The 17,117-nt window shown below is 46.5% G+C and overlaps 1 protein-coding gene across 1 annotated transcript; it reads left to right on the top strand.

Moving 5' to 3' along the window:
* Positions 1-949: 949 nt before the first annotated feature.
* LOC123481257 (sterol 26-hydroxylase, mitochondrial-like) lies at positions 950-16,370 on the top strand (the record flags this gene model as incomplete). The annotated part of the gene is made up of 8 exons (XM_045219860.1): positions 950-1,175; positions 4,529-4,728; positions 4,962-5,159; positions 5,500-5,663; positions 11,532-11,698; positions 15,070-15,151; positions 15,342-15,548; positions 15,921-16,370. Coding segments are annotated over 8 exons (1,361 nt in total), but the record flags the coding sequence as incomplete, so codon positions are not given.
* Between the last annotated feature and the right edge of the window lie 747 nt (positions 16,371-17,117).

The following is a 17,117-nucleotide window of genomic DNA, read 5'->3' as shown; positions in this document are numbered from 1 at the left end:
TTGCTTATTAGTGTTGATTGTGTAGCATATAAGTTCCCTTGTTTTACGTTTGGCCTTTGTGTGTTATTGTGTATTGTCTCGTTGATGTTCGGCATAGCTATTTCACCTCATTACGCACAGGGTGTTTTTCCCCTCCAGTGTTTTGGAGACTTTTGTTTGTGCGTTTGCATTCAGTAAAGTAGTCATCCTGATTCTCTGTGTCCTGCGTCTGACTTCACTTGCCGCGTACACATCACCCTTTTGACACCCCCAAATTAAGCACCTGGCTTCATGGTTTATTAAACTAGAGGTTGATTTATGAATAATTAGGTTAATAAGTAGTTTATATACTGTTATTCATTAATAAATATACACTGTGTACAAAACATTAGGAGCACCTTCCTAATATTGAGTGCACCACCCTTTGCCCTCAGAACAGCCTCAATTTGTCAGGGCATGGACTACAATGTGTCAAAAGCATTCCACAGGCATGCTGGCCCATGTTGACTCCAATGCTTCCCACAGTTGTGTCAAGTTGGCTGGATGTCCTTTGGGTGGTGGACCATTCTTGATACACACGGGACACTGTTGAGCATGAAAAACCCAGCAGCGTTGCAGTTCTTGACACCCTCAAACCGGTGCACCTGGCACCTACTACCATACCCCGTTAAAAGGCATTTAAATATTTTGTCTTGCCCATTCACCCTCTGAATGGCACACATACACAATCAATGTCTCAAGGCTTCTTTAACCTGTCTCCTCCCCTTCATCTACACTGATTGAAGTGGATTTAACAGGTGACATCAATAAGGGATCATAATTTTCACCTGGATTCACATGGTCAGTCTATGTCATGGAAATGTTTTGTACACTCAGTGTATATTTTGTGAATCATTCATTCATATTAAATATTAATAATATAGGACTGTCTCACTGTGCATTTCCAACACATCTTTGTGTACATTTCCAGAATCTAAGATCTTCTTCTCTTTGCCCCCAACCCAGGTTGAACACAAGAAACTGTACGGCCCCATCTGGCGCTCGCGGTTCGGCCCGTTTGACGTGGTGAACGTGGCATCTCCAGAGCTTATATCCCAGGTGATACATCAGGAGGGCTGCTACCCGGTCCGGACAGAGCTGCCACACTGGAAGGAGTACCGCGACATGAGGGGACAGGCCTATGGACTCCATGTGGAGTGAGTGGCCGATGAGATTGTGTCGCAATCTGCATTGAACCACATGAAGGACTATTCCTAGATGGGGTGTAGGAAAGGGAATGGATAATACTTACACCCACTGTTCCCTCGAATATTCTGGGGCACTGAGCAAATTTTTGCTCTTGTGAGCGGAAACATGAACGTTGTGCAACTTCCAGGGTGCGTTTGCAGTAAACTCTGAGGCTGTACCCTTACAGTTTTAGACAGTAGCCAATAGGCTATTGTGGCTATTTGAGCATAATGTAGGCCTACCAACAAAACCATTGGAGCAAATCCCATAACATTTTCACATGGAAATAGCTTTTGATTTTTGTGATATAGACTACAGTAGCCTATACATTGAGAGAAAAAATTATTTGATCCCCTGCTGATTTTGTACGTTTGCCCACTGACAGAGAAATGATCAGTCTATAATTTTAATGGTAGGTTTATTTGAACAGTGAGAGACACAATAACAACAACAAAATCCAGAAAAACACATGTCACAAATGTTATAAATTGATTTTGCATTTTAATGAGGGAAATAAGAATTTGACCCCTCTGCAAAACATGACTTAGTACTTGGTGGCAAAACCCTTGTTGGCAATCACAGAGGTCAGACGTTTCTTGTAGTTGGCCACCAGGTTTGCACACATCTCAGGAGGGATTTTGTCCCACTCCTCTTTGCAGATCTTCTCCAAGTCATTAAGGTTTCGAGCCTGACGTTTGGCAACTCGAACGTACAGCTCCCTCCACAGACTTTCTATGGGATTAAGGTCTGGAGACTGGCTAGGCCACTCCAGGACCTTAATGTGCTTCTTCTTGAGCCACTCCTTTGTTGCCTTGGCCGTGTGTTTTGGGTCATTGTCATGCTGGAATACCCATCCACGACCCATTTTCAATGCCCTGGCTGAGGGAAGGAGGTTCTCACCCAAGATTTGACGGTACATGGCCCCGTCCATCGTCCCTTTGATGCGGTGAAGTTGTCCTGTCCCCTTAGCAGAAAAACACCCCCAAAGCATAATGTTTCCACCTCCATGTTTGATGGTGGGGATGGTGTTCTTGGGGTCATAGGCAGCATTCCTCCTCCTCCAAACACAGCGAGTTGAGTTGATGCCAAAGAGCTCCATTTTGGTCTCATCTGACCACAACACTTTCACCCAGTTCTCCTCTGAATCATTCAGATGTTCATTGGCAAACTTCAGACGGGCATGTATATGTGCTTTCTTGAGCAGGGGGACCTTGCGGGCGCTGCAGGATTTCAGTCCTTCACAGCGTAGTGTGTTACCAATTGTTTTCTTGGTGACTATGGTCCCAGCTGCCTTGAGATCATTGACAAGATCCTCCCGTGTAGTTCTGGGTGATTCCTCACCGTTCTCATGATCATTGCAACTCCACAGGGTGAGATCTTGCATGGAGCCCCAGGCCGAAGGAGATTGACAGTTATTTTGTGTTTCTTCCATTTGCGAATAATCGCACCAACTGTTGTCACCTTCTCACCAAGCTGCTTGGCGATGGTCTTGTAGCCCATTCCAGCCTTGTGTAGGTCTACAATCTTGTCCCTGACATCCTTGGAGAGCTCTTTGGTCTTGGCCATGGTGGAGAGTTTGGAATCTGATTGATTGATTGCTTCTGTGGACAGGTGTCTTTTATACAGGTAACAAGCTGAGATTAGGAGTACTCCTTTTAAGAATGTGCTCCTAATCTCAGCTCGTTACCTGTATAAAAGACACCTGGGAGCCAGAAATCTTTCTGATTGAGAGGGGGTCAAATACTTATTTCCCTCATTAAAATGCAAATCAATTTATAACATTTTTGACATGCGTTTTTCTGGATTTTTTTGTTATTCTGTCTCTCACTGTTCAAATACACCTACCATTAAAATTATAGACTGATCATTTCTTTGTCAGTGGGCAAAAGTACAAAATCAGCAGGGGATCAAATACTTTTTTCCCTCACTGTATGTGGTGTTCACTGCAGGCCTATATTGCATGAGCCTTTTAAAAACGTTTTTACATTATGAAGGGCTTGATGTTAATTATTCTTTACTTGGTCTGTAACACCATGGGCCAAATAGATGACTGGAAATTGCATTGTATTGTGTTGTATGATGCAAGAAACCACTTTACAAAATAAAATTAACTATTATTAACATACAGAGAATTAGACAATGTAGGCTACCCCTCTGCCTATTGGCTTATTTGCATATTCAAGCATGTCTGAAAATACAACACTGCCCCTTTAATTAAGATGTAAGCTTTTTACCTGACTAGCTTTTCAAAGACAGCTTGAAATGTGGCCTAAATGTTTTGTGCTCTTGTATGAACCTCTGGGCTAACTTAGCAAAGAATATCAACAAATGTGCACACGCGCACTCTGATCTGAACTGATCTGAAAAGCGCATTCACGCATGGGTGATTGAAAGACCGCTCATGGGCTACCCCCGCCAATAGAATTATACTCCTGTGCGCTCTGGCTCTGCCTACAACTAAATCACAGACTCAAACTTGCAAAGTTAGATTTGTTTTGGTTTATTGCATTGAAAAGGGGCAAATATAATGTTGATTTGATCACAGAAAAAACGTTAATCTATGTGGCGAACTCAGTGAAGTTCAATCTCTTGCGTCTCTGCACGACATGGCATTTCTTCTGCTCGGCAGTCCTGGAGGAGGTGCACAGCTTAGAGGGAACATTGCTTGCACCCTATTTCAAAGATACATTATGACTGTTATTGGTAATAAATCATTGCCTTGGGTAAAAGCAATGTTGGTCTGGTTTGAGGAAACCATGGTCCTGCAGGTAAGCTTGTTTCAGTAGTACCTCCACCTCCAACATTATCCATCTAACCTACAGGTAACTGCCAAATTAAAGGAAACGCCAACGTAGCGTCTTAATGGGGCATTGGGCCACCACTAGTCGCCAGAAAAGCTTGAATGCGCCTTGGCATAGATTCTACAAGTGTCTGGAACTCTATTGGAGGGATGTGACACCATTATTCCACGAGAAATTTCATCATTTGGTGTTTTATTGATGGTGGTGGAAAACACTGTCTCAGGCGCTGCTCTATAATCTTCCATAAGTGTTCAATTGGGTTGAGATCTAGTGACTGACACACACACACACACTTTAAACCCCCCTATGCTCATTTGAGATCCATGGTGGGATGTTAATTGCTTAATTAACTCATGAACCACACCTGTGTGGAATCACTTGCTTTAAAAATATTTTGTATCCCTCATTTACTTAAGTTGTTCCTTTATTTTGGCCGTTACCTGTAGATATACCGCTACCCCTTTATTCTGAATATCTACTGTAGATTCACTGTCTGTCTCCTGTCCTCTCCTCTCCTACAGTAAAGGACCAGAGTGGTACCGTATCCGTAGTGCCCTGAATCCAAAGATGCTGAAGCTAGCAGAGGTGTCTGCGTATGCGCCTGTCATCCACCAGGTGGTAGGGGACCTGCTACAGCGTATTGAGAGGCTCCGTCTCCGCAGTCAGGACCACACCACCGTACCAGACATCACCGCAGAGCTCTACAAGTTTGGCTTTGAAGGTGTGGTATCATTGGTTCATTCAATATTTTTTATGCTTTTAACTCCTTCAGAATCACACACACACCGAGTGGGGCTGGAAACCAGGGTCAGCCACAGTGCCGTGCCCCTAGAGCAGCTTAGGTAAAGTGCCTTGCTCAGGGGCACAACGGCAGGAGATGGCATAAAGGATACCTAGAATCCCACCAGCTCTGTGTAGTCCTTATGGTTCACTCTGTTCTCTCCCTCCCTGCAGGTATCTCTTCCATCCTGTTTGAGACGCGCCTGGGTTGTCTGCAGGAGGAGATCCCTAAGGACACGCTGAAGTTTATCGCTGCAGCCAACGACATGCTAACCCTGTCTGAGACAGTCCTCTTCCTACCGCTCTGGACACGCAACGTCCTGCCCTTCTGGAAACGATTTATCCAAGCCTGGGACGACCTCGTGGATGTAGGTATGTTTGTAAATAATGTTAGGGGGTCCTTCTATTGAGCGATCGGCAGACTTAAAGGTGTAGGTGGAAAGTAGACATGGTAGGTTCGACCTCCACAATGCAAGCATAGGGTTATTTCTACTTCACAATTGCTTGCACTGTCACTTGCATGTCAGCCACTAAGCACTGTTGAGTAGTCTCAGAAATCACAGATTCTGAACTTTGTTAATGTGGGAGGCAACCCGTCTGCCTAGGGAGACTAACTGTTGAGCTGTGTTCGCTATTGAGACTCATGTTGTGTGTTTGTGTGTGTCCCCTACATGAATGTGTGTGTTCAATGTATTTCTATATAAACCCTCAGCTCAGCGTCTGGTTGACCATAAATTGGCGCAGATGGAAGCCCAGGTGCTGGCTGGGAAGCAGGTGGAGGGGATGTATCTGACCCACCTGCTGTCCTGTGATAAACTGTCCCTGGGAGAGGTGTACATCAGCATCACAGAGCTGTTGCTGGGCGGAGTGGACACGGTGAGAGGAGAGGGTCATGGGAGGTCCTACATAGAGGAAGGTGGTGCTATACACAACAGCAGGGTCATGTTCTGTAGGGCACACCGTAAACAAACCTATTGAAATGGAAAACGAACATGTGAATTTCTTATTGGCAAAATTTGATTATTTCCTCCACATTTCAAAATGTTTTCTTCTGTTTTGTGCGTACTGGACATGTCCTAGGGAATGGGTGGCGTGATGGAGTCAGAGGCTTTTGTAGGGTGGAGGTATATTTTGGCTTTAAGATTGCATGATTCTCCCCAGGCCATAAATACTGAGACCATTTGCTTTAGTTTGTAGACATATACAGTACCAGTCAAAAGTTTGGACACACCTACTCATTCAGGGGTTTTTTCTTTATTTTTACTATTTTCTACATAGTAGAATAATAGTGAAGACATCAACACTATGAAATAACACATATGGAATCATGTAGTAACCAAAAAAGTGTTAAACAAATCAACATTTATTTTATATTTGAGATTCTTCAAATAGCCACCCTTTGCCTTGATGACAGCTTTGCACACTCTTGGCATTCTCTCAACTAGCTTCACCTGGAATGCTTTTCCAACAGTCTTGAAGGAGTTCCCACATATGCTTAGCACTTGTTGGCTGCTTTTCCTTCACTCTGCCGTCCGACTCATCCCAAACCATCTCAATTGGGTTGAGGTTGGGGGATTGTGGAGGCCAGGTAATCTGATGCAGCACTCCATCACTCTCGTTCTTGGTAAAATAGCCCTTACACAGCCTGGAGGTGTGTTGGGTCATTGTCCTGTTGAAAAACAAATGATTGTCCCACTAAGCCCAAACCAGATGGGATGGCGTATCACAGCAGAATGCTGTGGTAGCCATGCTGGTTAAGTGTGCCTTGAATTCTAAATAAATCACAGACAGTGTCACCAGCAAAGCACCCCCACACCATAACACCTCCTCCTCCATGCTTTACGATGGGAACTACACATGCGGAGATCATCCGTTCACCCACACCGCGTCTCACAAAGACACAGCGGTTGGAACCAAAAATCTCAAATTTGGACTGCAGACCAAAGGACACATTTCCACCGGTCTAATGTCCATTGCTCGTGTTTCTTGGCCCAAGCAGATCTCTTCTTATTATTGGTGTCCTTTAGTAGTGGTTTCTTTGCAGCAATTCAACCATTAATTCAATTCAACCAAGTCGCTCTGGATAAGAGCGTCTGCTAAATAACTAAAATGTAATGTAAATGTAAAATGTAAATGTTATGAAGGCCTGATTCACACAGTCCCCTCTGAACAGTTGATGTTGAGATGTGTCTGTGACTTGAACTCTGTGAAGCATTTATTTGGGCTGCAATTTCTGAAGCTGGTAACTAATGAACTTATCCTCTGCAGCAGAGGTAACTCTGGGTCTTCCATTCCTGTGGCGGTCCTCATGAGAGCCAGTTTCATTATAGCGCTTGATGGTTTTTGCGACTGCACTTGAAGAAACTTTAAAACTTCTTGAAATGTTCTGTATTGACTGACCTTCATGTCTTAAAGTAATGATGGACTGTTGTTTCTCTTTGCTTATTTGAGCTGTTCTTGCCATAATATGGACTTGGTCTTTTACCAAATAGGGCTATCTTCTGTATACCCCCTACCTTGTCACAACACAACTGATTGGCTCAAACGCATTAAGAAGGAAAGAAATTCCACAAATTAACTTTTAAGAAGGCACACCTGTTAATTGAAATGCATTCCAGGTGACTACCTCATGAAGCTGGTTGAGAGAATGCCAACAGTGTGCAAAGCTGTCATCAAGGCAAAGGGTGGGTATTTGAAGAATCTCAAATATAAAATATATTTTTATTTGTTTAACACTTTTTTGGTTACTAACTTTTAATTTATTTTAGAGGGTACAAAATGCACTCACTCACACACGCACATAACCACAGACAAATACACAGTAACCATACAAACACAGCAGAACCTGCCTGGCTGAATTCCCTGGTGCAAGCTTCATGCTCTATTTATTCAACCTTTATTGTCACGCCCTGGCTCTGGGGACTCTTAATTGTTGAGCCAGGGTGTGGATGTTTTATGTTTAGTTTTTTTTTTTTGTATGTTTATTTATTTTTATTTTTAGATTGTTTAGTTGATCTATGTTGGCCAGGGTGGTTCCCAATCAGAGACAGCTGTAGCTCGTTGTCTCTGATTTGTGACCATACTTAGGCAGCCTGTTGGCACCAGTTAGTTTGTGGGATCTTGATCCGTAAAGGTTTGTTGTGTTATAACCTCAGGACTTCACGTATCGTTCATTTGTTGTTTTGTTCGTGTAAGTACTAATAAAAGATGTACGCTTATCACGCTGCACCTTGGTCCGTCTCATCCATTAACGATCGTGACAGAAGATCCCACCCCAAGAGGACCAAGCAGCGTGCCCAGGAGGAGAAGAGGGCGATGTCTCAGGTGGGCGAATGGTGGTCATGGGAGGAGATATTCGCGGGCAGAGGGCCATGGGCAAAGGTAAATGCCCAGGCAGGAGAGGAGAAACGGCGCCAACCGTGCCGACGACGGACACGCGAGAGGCAACCCCAAGACATTTTTTTGGGGGGCACACGGCGTGGACGACGGGGCTGCTGGAGGCAGCTACAGGGCGAATCAGCGGACTAGGAGAGGAGGCCACCAGGTTACGGGGGCCATTGGTCATGAGGGAGAAGGAGAGTGTAGAGGCACGGCGAGAGGTACTGGTTAGGCAGCAGAGGGAGCGGAGGTTTATAAGGAAACCCAGTCCCGCTCCTCGCACCAAGCAAGTGGTGTGTGTCACCAGTCCGGTCCGGCCCGTTCCTGGTCCCCGCACAAGGCCAGTGGTGTGTGTTCCCAGTACGGTCCGGCCTGTTCCTGCTCCCCGCACCAAGCCAGTGGTGCGCGTCGCCAGCCCGGTCCGGCCTGTTCCTGCTCCCCGCACCAAGCCAGTGGTGCCCGTCGCCAGCCCGGTCCGGCCCTGCTCCTGCTCCCCGCACCAAGCCAGTGGTGCGCGTCGTCAGCCTGGTCCGGCCCGTTCCTGCTCCCCGCACCAAGACTGTGGTGCGTCGCCAGCCCGGTCCGGCCCGTTCCTGCTCCCCGCACCAAGCCTGTGGTGCGCGTCGCCAGCCCGGTCCGGCCCGTTCCTGCTCCCCGCACCGAAGCCAGTGGTGCGCGTCGCCAGCCCGGTCCGGCCTGTTCCTGCTCCCCGCACCAAGCCTGTGGTGCGCGTTGCCAGCCCGGTCCGGCCTGTTCCTGCTCCCCGCACCAAGCCAGTGGTGCGCGTCGCCAGCCCGGTCCGGCCTGTTCCTGCTCCCCGCACCAAGCCAGTGGTGCGCGTCGTCAGCCCGGTCCGGCCCGTTCCTGCTCCCCGCACCAAGCCTGTGGTGCGCGTCGTCAGTCCGGCACGGCCCGTGCCTGTTCCACCGGTGTTCAGTCCAGCTCCGACCAGCGGGGCCAGACCAGACCAGGGGCGCAACGGGGGGGTAGAGAGAGAGTGGTGGTCACGCCCGGAGCCGGATCCGCCTCCGAGGCGGAATGCCCACCCGGCCCCTACCCTGTTGTGTTGGTGTGGCGCGGTCGCAGTCCGCGCCTTTGGGGGGTACTGTCACGCCCTGGCTCTGGGGACTCTTAATTGTTGAGCCAGGGTGTGGATGTTCTATGTTTAGTTTTTCTATGTTTGGTTCTAGATCGTTTAGTTGATCTATGTTGGCCAGGGTGGTTCCCAATCAGAGACAGCTGTTGTCTCTGATTGGGGACCATACTTAGGCAGCCTGTTGGCACCAGTTAGTTTGTGGGATCTTGATCCGTAAAGGTTTGTTTTGTTATAACCTCAGGACTTCACTATCGTTCATTTGTTGTTTTGTTTGTGTAAGTACTAATAAAAGATGTACGCTTATCACGCTGCGCCTTGGTCCGTCTCATCCATTAACGATCGTGACATTTATGTAACGTCATTGAGCTAAACATTTGGAAATCAGTGTTCTCATTTGAGATGGTCTTATTCAATGACTAGATGCCACTTGAAATGATCTACTGTTCCAAAGTACTTTCCTCAGCTGCTTTTATGATGAATTGATGTCAGTAAATGTTGATGATCACTGATAACTTGTCTCTGATACAGCCTCCACCACTCCCTCAACTTGTAATACTTGTTTTGAAACAGCAGCACTTTAATTGTCCAAGTCAAATTTCCCCTCAGGGACAATTAAGTATACTGAACAAAAATCTAAACGCAACATGCAACAATTTCAAAGATTGTACTGAGTTACAGTTCATATAAGAACTCAGTCAATTGAAATAAATAAATCAGGCCCTAATCTATGGATTTCACATGACTGGGAATACAGATATGCATCTGTTGGTCACAGATACCTTAAAAGAAAAAGTAGGGTCTCCCAAGTGGCACAGCGGTCTAAGGCGTCACTACAGATCCAGGTTCGATCCCGAGCTGTGTCGCAGCCGGCCGCGATCGGGAGACCCATGAGGCGACGCACAATTTGCCCAGCGTCGTCCGGGTTAGGGGAGGGTTTGGCTGGCCAGGATGTCCTTGTCCCATCACGCACTAGCGACTCCTGTGGCGGGCCGGGCGCAGTGCACGCTGACTCGGTCACCAGTTGTACGGTGTTTCCTCCGACACATTGGTGCGGCTGGCTTCCGGGTTAAGCGAGCAGTGTGTCAAGAAGCAGTGCGGCTTTGCAGGGTCGTGTTTCGGAGGACACATGGCTCTCGACCTTCGTCTCTCCCGAGTCCGTACAGGAGTTGCAGCGATGGGACAAGACTGTAACTACCAATTGGATATCACAAAGTTGGGGCGTGGATCAGAAAACCAGTCAGTATCTGGTGTGACCACCATTTGCCTCATGCAGCGCGACACATCTCTTTCACATAGAGTTGATCAGGCTGATTGTGGAATGTTGTCCGACTCCTCTTCAATGGCTGTGCAATGTTGCTGGATATGGGCGAGAACTGGAACATGCTGTCGTACACGTCGATCCAGAGCATCCTATACATGCTCAATGGGTGACATGTCTGGTGAGTATGCAAGCCATGGAAGAAGTGGGACATTTTCAGCTTCCAGAAATTGTGTACAGATCCTTGCGACATGGGGCAGTGCATTATCATGCTGAAACATGAGGTGAGGGCAGTGGATGAATGGCACGACAATGGGCCTCAGGATCTCATCACGGTATCTCTGTGCATTCAAATTGCCATTGCTAAAATGCAATTGTGTTCGTTGTCTGTAGCTCATGCCTGCCTATACCATTACCCCACCGCCACAATGGGGCACTCAGTTCACAACGTTGACATCAACAAACCGCTCACTCACACGACGCCATACACGTGGTCTGCGGTTGTGAGGCCGTTGGACATACTGCCAAATTCTCTAAAACAATATTGGAGGTGGCTTATGGTAGAGTAATGAACATTCAATTCTCTGGCAACAGCTCAGGTGGACATTCCTGCAGTCAGCATACCAATTGCACGCTCCTTCAAAACTTTAGACATCTGTGGCATTGTGTTGTGTGACAAAACTGCACATTTTAGAGTGGCCTTTTATTGTCCCAAGCACAAGGTGCACCTGTGTAATAATGATCATGCTGTTTAATCAGCTTCTTGATATGCCACACCTGTCAGGTGGATGGATTATCTTGGCAAAGGAGAAATGCTCGCTAACAGGCATGTAAACAAATGTACGCACAACATTTGAGAGAAATAAGCTTTTTGTGAGTATGGAACATTTCTAGGATATTGTATTTCAGCTCATAAACCATGGTATTAACACTACATGCGTTTATATTTTTGTTTTAGTATATTTTATATCACTTCATCTTTCTTTCTATCGTCCTTCTCCTTCCGCCTCAGACGTCCAACACCTTGTCGTGGGCGTTGTACCACTTAGCTCGCGACACTGCGTCCCAGGACATGCTGTACCGTGAGATCATGTCCGTGTGTCCAGGAAGACAGCAGCCCAGATCAGAGGACGTGAGCAGGATGCCCTACCTGAAGGCTGTCATCAAGGAGACTCTGAGGTGAATACACGCACATAGGCACGGATGCACACGTTCACACACGCAGGTTCTGAGGTGAACACACGCACATGCACACATGCACACACATACACACACACACACATACATCAAGAATGGCGACCTGCAACTGGCCTCTTGTTTTGAGCATGCCTGGTCAAAGAGAGTTTGTGCGCGTGTGTTTGCTTGCATTTTCCTTGCCCTAATTATACTGATAATGACTGATAAGTGAGATAACGTGTTGTCATTTCGTGCAGATGTTCAAGGTGGAGGCATGGGGCATGTTTTTCAGACAGTTAATATAAGGAGGAGGGGTGGGCAGCAATGTCCTTATATAACCTGAACGGTGTGTTCAAATTTGAATTGTCACATGCTTCGTAAACAACAGATGTATACTAACAGTGAAATGCTTACTTACGGGCCCTTCCCAACAATGCAGAAGTAAAAAATTGTAACACGAGGATAATACATTTACATTTTAGTCATTTAGCAGACGCTCTTATCCAGAGCGACTTACAGTTAGTGAATACATTTTTTTTTTTATACTGGCCCCCCGTGGGAATCGAACCCACAACCCTGGCGTTGCAAACGCCATGCTCTACCAACTGAGCTACATCCCTGCCGGCCATTCCCTCCCCTCCCCTACCCTACCCTGGACGACGCTGGGCTAATTGTGCGCCGCCCCATGCGTCTCCCGGTCACAGCCGGCTATGACAGAGCCTGGATTCAAACCAGGATCTCTAGTGGCACAGCTAGCACTGCGATGCAGTGCCTTAGACCACTGCGCCACTCGGGAGACGCCATATGAGTAATACACAATGAGTAATGATAACTTGGCTATATACACGGGGTACCAGTACTGACTCGATGTGCAGGGGTACGAGGTAATTGAGGTAGATATGTACATATAGGTAGGGGTAAAGTGACTAGGCAACAGGATAGATAATAGTAGTAGCAGCAGCGTATGTGATGAGTGTGGAAGTGTGTGTGTGTGGCAAATGTGTGCCTGTGTATACGTGTTATCTGTGGGTGTGTGTGTGTGCATGTCAAATCAAATCAAATTTTATTTGCCACATGCGCCGAATACAACATGTGTAGACCTTACAGTGAAATGCTTACTTACAAGCCCTTAACCAACAATGCATTTTTTAAATAAAGAGAGAAAAAAGTGTCAAGTAAAAAATAGAAAATAGCAAATAATTAAAGAGCAGCAGTAAAATAAAATAACAGTAGGGAGGCTATATACAGGGGGTACCGGTACAGAGTCAATGTCGCGGGGGCAACGGTTAGTCGAGTTAATTGAGGTAATATGTACATGTGGGTAGAGTTAAAGTGACTATGCATAAATAATAAACAGAGTAGCAGCAGCGTAAAAGAGGGGGTTGGGGTGGGGGGGGCAATGCAAATAGTACGGGTAGCCATGATTAGCTGTTTAGGAGTCTTATGGCTTAGGGGTAGAAGCTGTTAAGAAGCCTTTTGGACATAGACTTGGCGCTCTGGTACCGCTTGCCGTGCGGTAGCAGAGAGAACAGTATATGACTAGGGTGGCTGGAGTCTTTGACAATTTTTAGGGCCCTCTGACACCGCCTGGTATAGAGGTCCTGGATGGCAGGAAGCTTGGCCCCAGTGATGTACTGAGCCGTATGACTACCCTCTGTAGTGCCTTGCGGTCGGAGGCCAAGCAGTTGCCATACCAGGCGGTGATGCAACCAGTCAGGATGCCCTCGATGGTGCAGCTGTATAACTTTTTGAGGATCTGAGGACCCAAGCCAAATCTTTTCAGTCTCCTGAGGGGGAATAGGCTTTGTCGTGCCCTCTTCACGACTGTCTTGGTGTGTTTGGACCATGATAGTTTGTTGGTGATGTGGACACCAAGGAACTTGAAGCTCTCAACCTGTTCCACTACAGCCCCGTTGATGAGAATGGGGGCGTGCTCAGTCCTCTTTTTTTTTCCTGTAGTCCACAATCATCTCCTTTGTCTTGATCACGTTGAGGGAGAGGTTGTTATCCTGGCACCACACGGCCAGGTCTCTGACCTCCTCCCTATAGGCTGTCTCATCGTTGTCGGTGATCAGGCCTACCACTGTTGTGTTGTCTGCAAACTTAATGATGGTGTTGGAGTCGTGCCTGGCCATGCAGTCATGGGTGAACAGGGAGTACAGGAGGGGACTGAGCACGCACCCCTGAGGGGCCCCCGTGTTGAGGATCAGCTTGGCAGATGTGTTGTTACCTACCCTTACCACCTGGGGGCGGCCCATCAGGAAGTCAGGATCCAGTTGCAGAGGGAGGTGTTTAGTCCCAGGGTCCTTAGCTTAGGGATGAGCTTTGAGGGCACTATGGTGTTGAACGCTGAGCTGTAGTCAATGAATAGCATTCTCACCTAGGTGTTCCTCTTGTCCAGGTGGGAAAGGGCAGTGTGGAGTGCAATAGAGATTGCATCATCTGTGGATCTGTTGGAGCGGTATGCAAATTGGAATGGGTCTAGGGTTTCTGGAATAATGGTGTTGATGTGAGCCATGACCAGCCTTTCAAAGCACTTCATGGCTACAGACGTGAGTGCTACGGGTCGGTAGTCATTTAGGCAGGTTATCTTAGTGTTCTTGGGCACAGGGACTATGGTGGTCTGCTTGAAACATGTTGGTATTACAGACTCACATTGGCTACGGAGAGCGTGATCACATAGTCATCCGGAACAGCTGATGCTCTCATGCATGCTTCAGTGTTGCTTGCCTCGAAGCGAGCATAGAAGTGATTTAGCTCATCTGGTAGGCTTGTGTCACTGGGCAGCTCGCGGCTATGGGTCGGTAGTCCCGTAGCCGCGAGTGTGAGTGTGTGGGTAGAGTCCAGTGTGTGTGCATAGAATCAAAAAGAGTGTGCAAAAAGGTTCAATGACGATAGTCCGGGTAGCTATATGGTTAACTATTTAGCAGTCATGGCTTGGGGGTAGAAGCTGTTCAGGAGCCTTTTGGTCCCAGACTTAGTGCTCCGGTACCGCTTTGCTGTGCGGTAGCAGAGCGAACAGTCGATGACTTGGGTGGCTGGAGTCTTTGACAATTTTTAGGGCCTTCCTCTGATACCGCCTGGTATAGAGGTCCTGGATGACAGGGACACCGGCCCCCTCCACCTCTTCCTATATGGTCATAGCCATTCCTCCTGTGTGTTCTTGATTTTCTAATGATTAAAATGCTCAATAACAACATCTAGGTCAGAATCTCAACCTGCCTTTGCCAACTCTATTGTATTTAGGTGTATTAAAACTTTACTAAATACCAATGCTAAGTACCTTAGTATACTGAACATTCCTAGCCACACAAAGGTTTATATAAGGCAGTCCTACAGAGGCTCCCATGTTGCTGAAGCTGTTCTCTCTGCAGGATGTACCCTGTAGTTCCAGGGAATGGCCGTCTGACAGTAGACAATGAAGTTGTTGTGGACAACTACTGGTTCCCAAAGAAGGTAGGGCAGGCGATGAAGAGAGAAAGGTATCAACACCCCTCTCTCTCATCAACTTTGTCAATACTTACGAAATCTCTATTTTTTACCGAAGGATGTGATGTGATTTCCATGAAATTCTGTCAGTTTCCTAAGGAATGTCAGTCTCGCTTTACTTCCTGTATGTCTCCTTCTTCCTATTCCCCTCTGTCAGACCCAGTTCCATCTGTGTCACTATGCTACCAGTCATGACGAGGGGGAGTTTGTGGATGCAGAGTGTTTCAGGCCTGAGCGTTGGCTGAGAGGGGGTCCAGAGTCGTACCAACACCACCCCTACAGCTCTATACCCTTCGGGGTGGGCGTGAGAGCCTGTGTGGGCAAGAGAGTGGCAGAGCTAGAGATGCACTTTGCCCTCTCCAGGGTGAGTAAGAGTATTCCATTGTGATTTTCAAGGAAGTGTTGAGTAATAAAAGGCTGTCAGTGCCAAAGAGATGTTGTTGTTGGATTTCGTCCATCTTCTGTAGTGATTTGCTCATGTTAAATCCCCTGAAGCAATCTGAGAGAGTGCGGGAACTTAAGTGTGCAACACTTACAACAGGGGTGATGAACCGCATTTTTATGAGCGGGGCCATATTCTCCTTTCACTGTCTCAGTTGGCAAAATTTGGCATGGGACGTTATAAAGACTTAATTTTATGGCTGTAAACTGATTCTCTGGCTAGAGAGACATCAGACAACCAGGTAGCTCATTAACACTAAACCCTTGATCTTGAACTCTTGCCCTCCCTCTACAGCTGATGCAGCATTATGAGATCCAGCCAGAGGATGGGGCCCCAACCACAGAGCCCAAGACTAGAACACTGCTCATCCCGTCCAAACCCATCAACCTGCGCTTCCTACCCCGAGCCTGAGGAGGGTGCCAGAGAGGTATAGACAGGGATTGACAGGAGGGTCTGGTGTTGTGCTGTGCTGTGGTAACCTCCAGTCCCCTAGATCCCCTTAAACATAGGAAGAAGTTTGGGCATGAGGGTGCTTGAGGGTGGGGAATGCTGAAAAATAAAGTTTGCTCGTGCTCCAGACTGCTATATCGTTCCACTAATACAGTACTAGTAAAGGCCCAGTGCACTACTAATCTGCCCTGTAATAAATGCACATTGGTGTTGAGGAGAAATGTATCACAGTGTGTGTGTGTGTGTGTGTGTGTGTGTGTGTGTGTGTGTGTGTGTGTGTGTGTGTGTGTGTGTGTGTGTGTGTGTCTGCGTGCATTATAATATTATCTTATACACTTTGTATATTTATTTAGGGTATTGTCCATCAACCTTTTTTACTTCATTAAAAGTCTCTATGAAATGTGCCACATTGTTTTCCTATGTCTCACATTAGCATTTAACAAGTGCTGGCAACTCTGCGGTCCATACAAAGATGGAAATATGGGTTTTATTTACATTAAATATTTGTTTGCATTTGTGTTATTTATTAGGTTTAACCAAAGGGGAAAAGTAAGGTTGAGTGTTAAAATAAATACAGTAGGTTGCAACTTTAAATATAGGTTTGTTAATAATCAAATATAACAGTTGGCATTGAATCATATATTTGGCTTCAACAAATGCAGTTGTTTTTTTTCAATTGAGAAAACCGAACTCATTTACTTGTAACTTGTTGAAGCAAATTTTTACAGGACAGACCACATAGGCACCAATGCTATTGGCAGTTTTATGGATGATTAGGCCCACATTTTACATCTCACATGTGGGCTATATTATAGGCCCATAGCCAGCCTAGACATATTTATCAAGTAGCCTATGGACCACAGCTACGTAGGGCAACTCTGAACACTGGATGTATTTAGTTAAATATTCATATTTATTTGATGTTGAGAATTTCATTTCATTTCATTATAAGCAGAACATCTCACATGGATCGGCACCACTGTCCTCCATATTTTGTCCTAGAGCGCTCCTGCCCTCTTATCCTCATCCTTCCAGCCCTGC

Source organism: Coregonus clupeaformis, unplaced genomic scaffold (genome assembly GCF_020615455.1).
Source record: "Coregonus clupeaformis isolate EN_2021a unplaced genomic scaffold, ASM2061545v1 scaf2839, whole genome shotgun sequence".
In the NCBI taxonomy this organism is placed as follows: Eukaryota; Metazoa; Chordata; class Actinopteri; order Salmoniformes; family Salmonidae; genus Coregonus; species Coregonus clupeaformis.
Note: the sequence above shows the minus strand (reverse complement) of the source record. Positions and strands in the feature narration are given on the sequence as shown.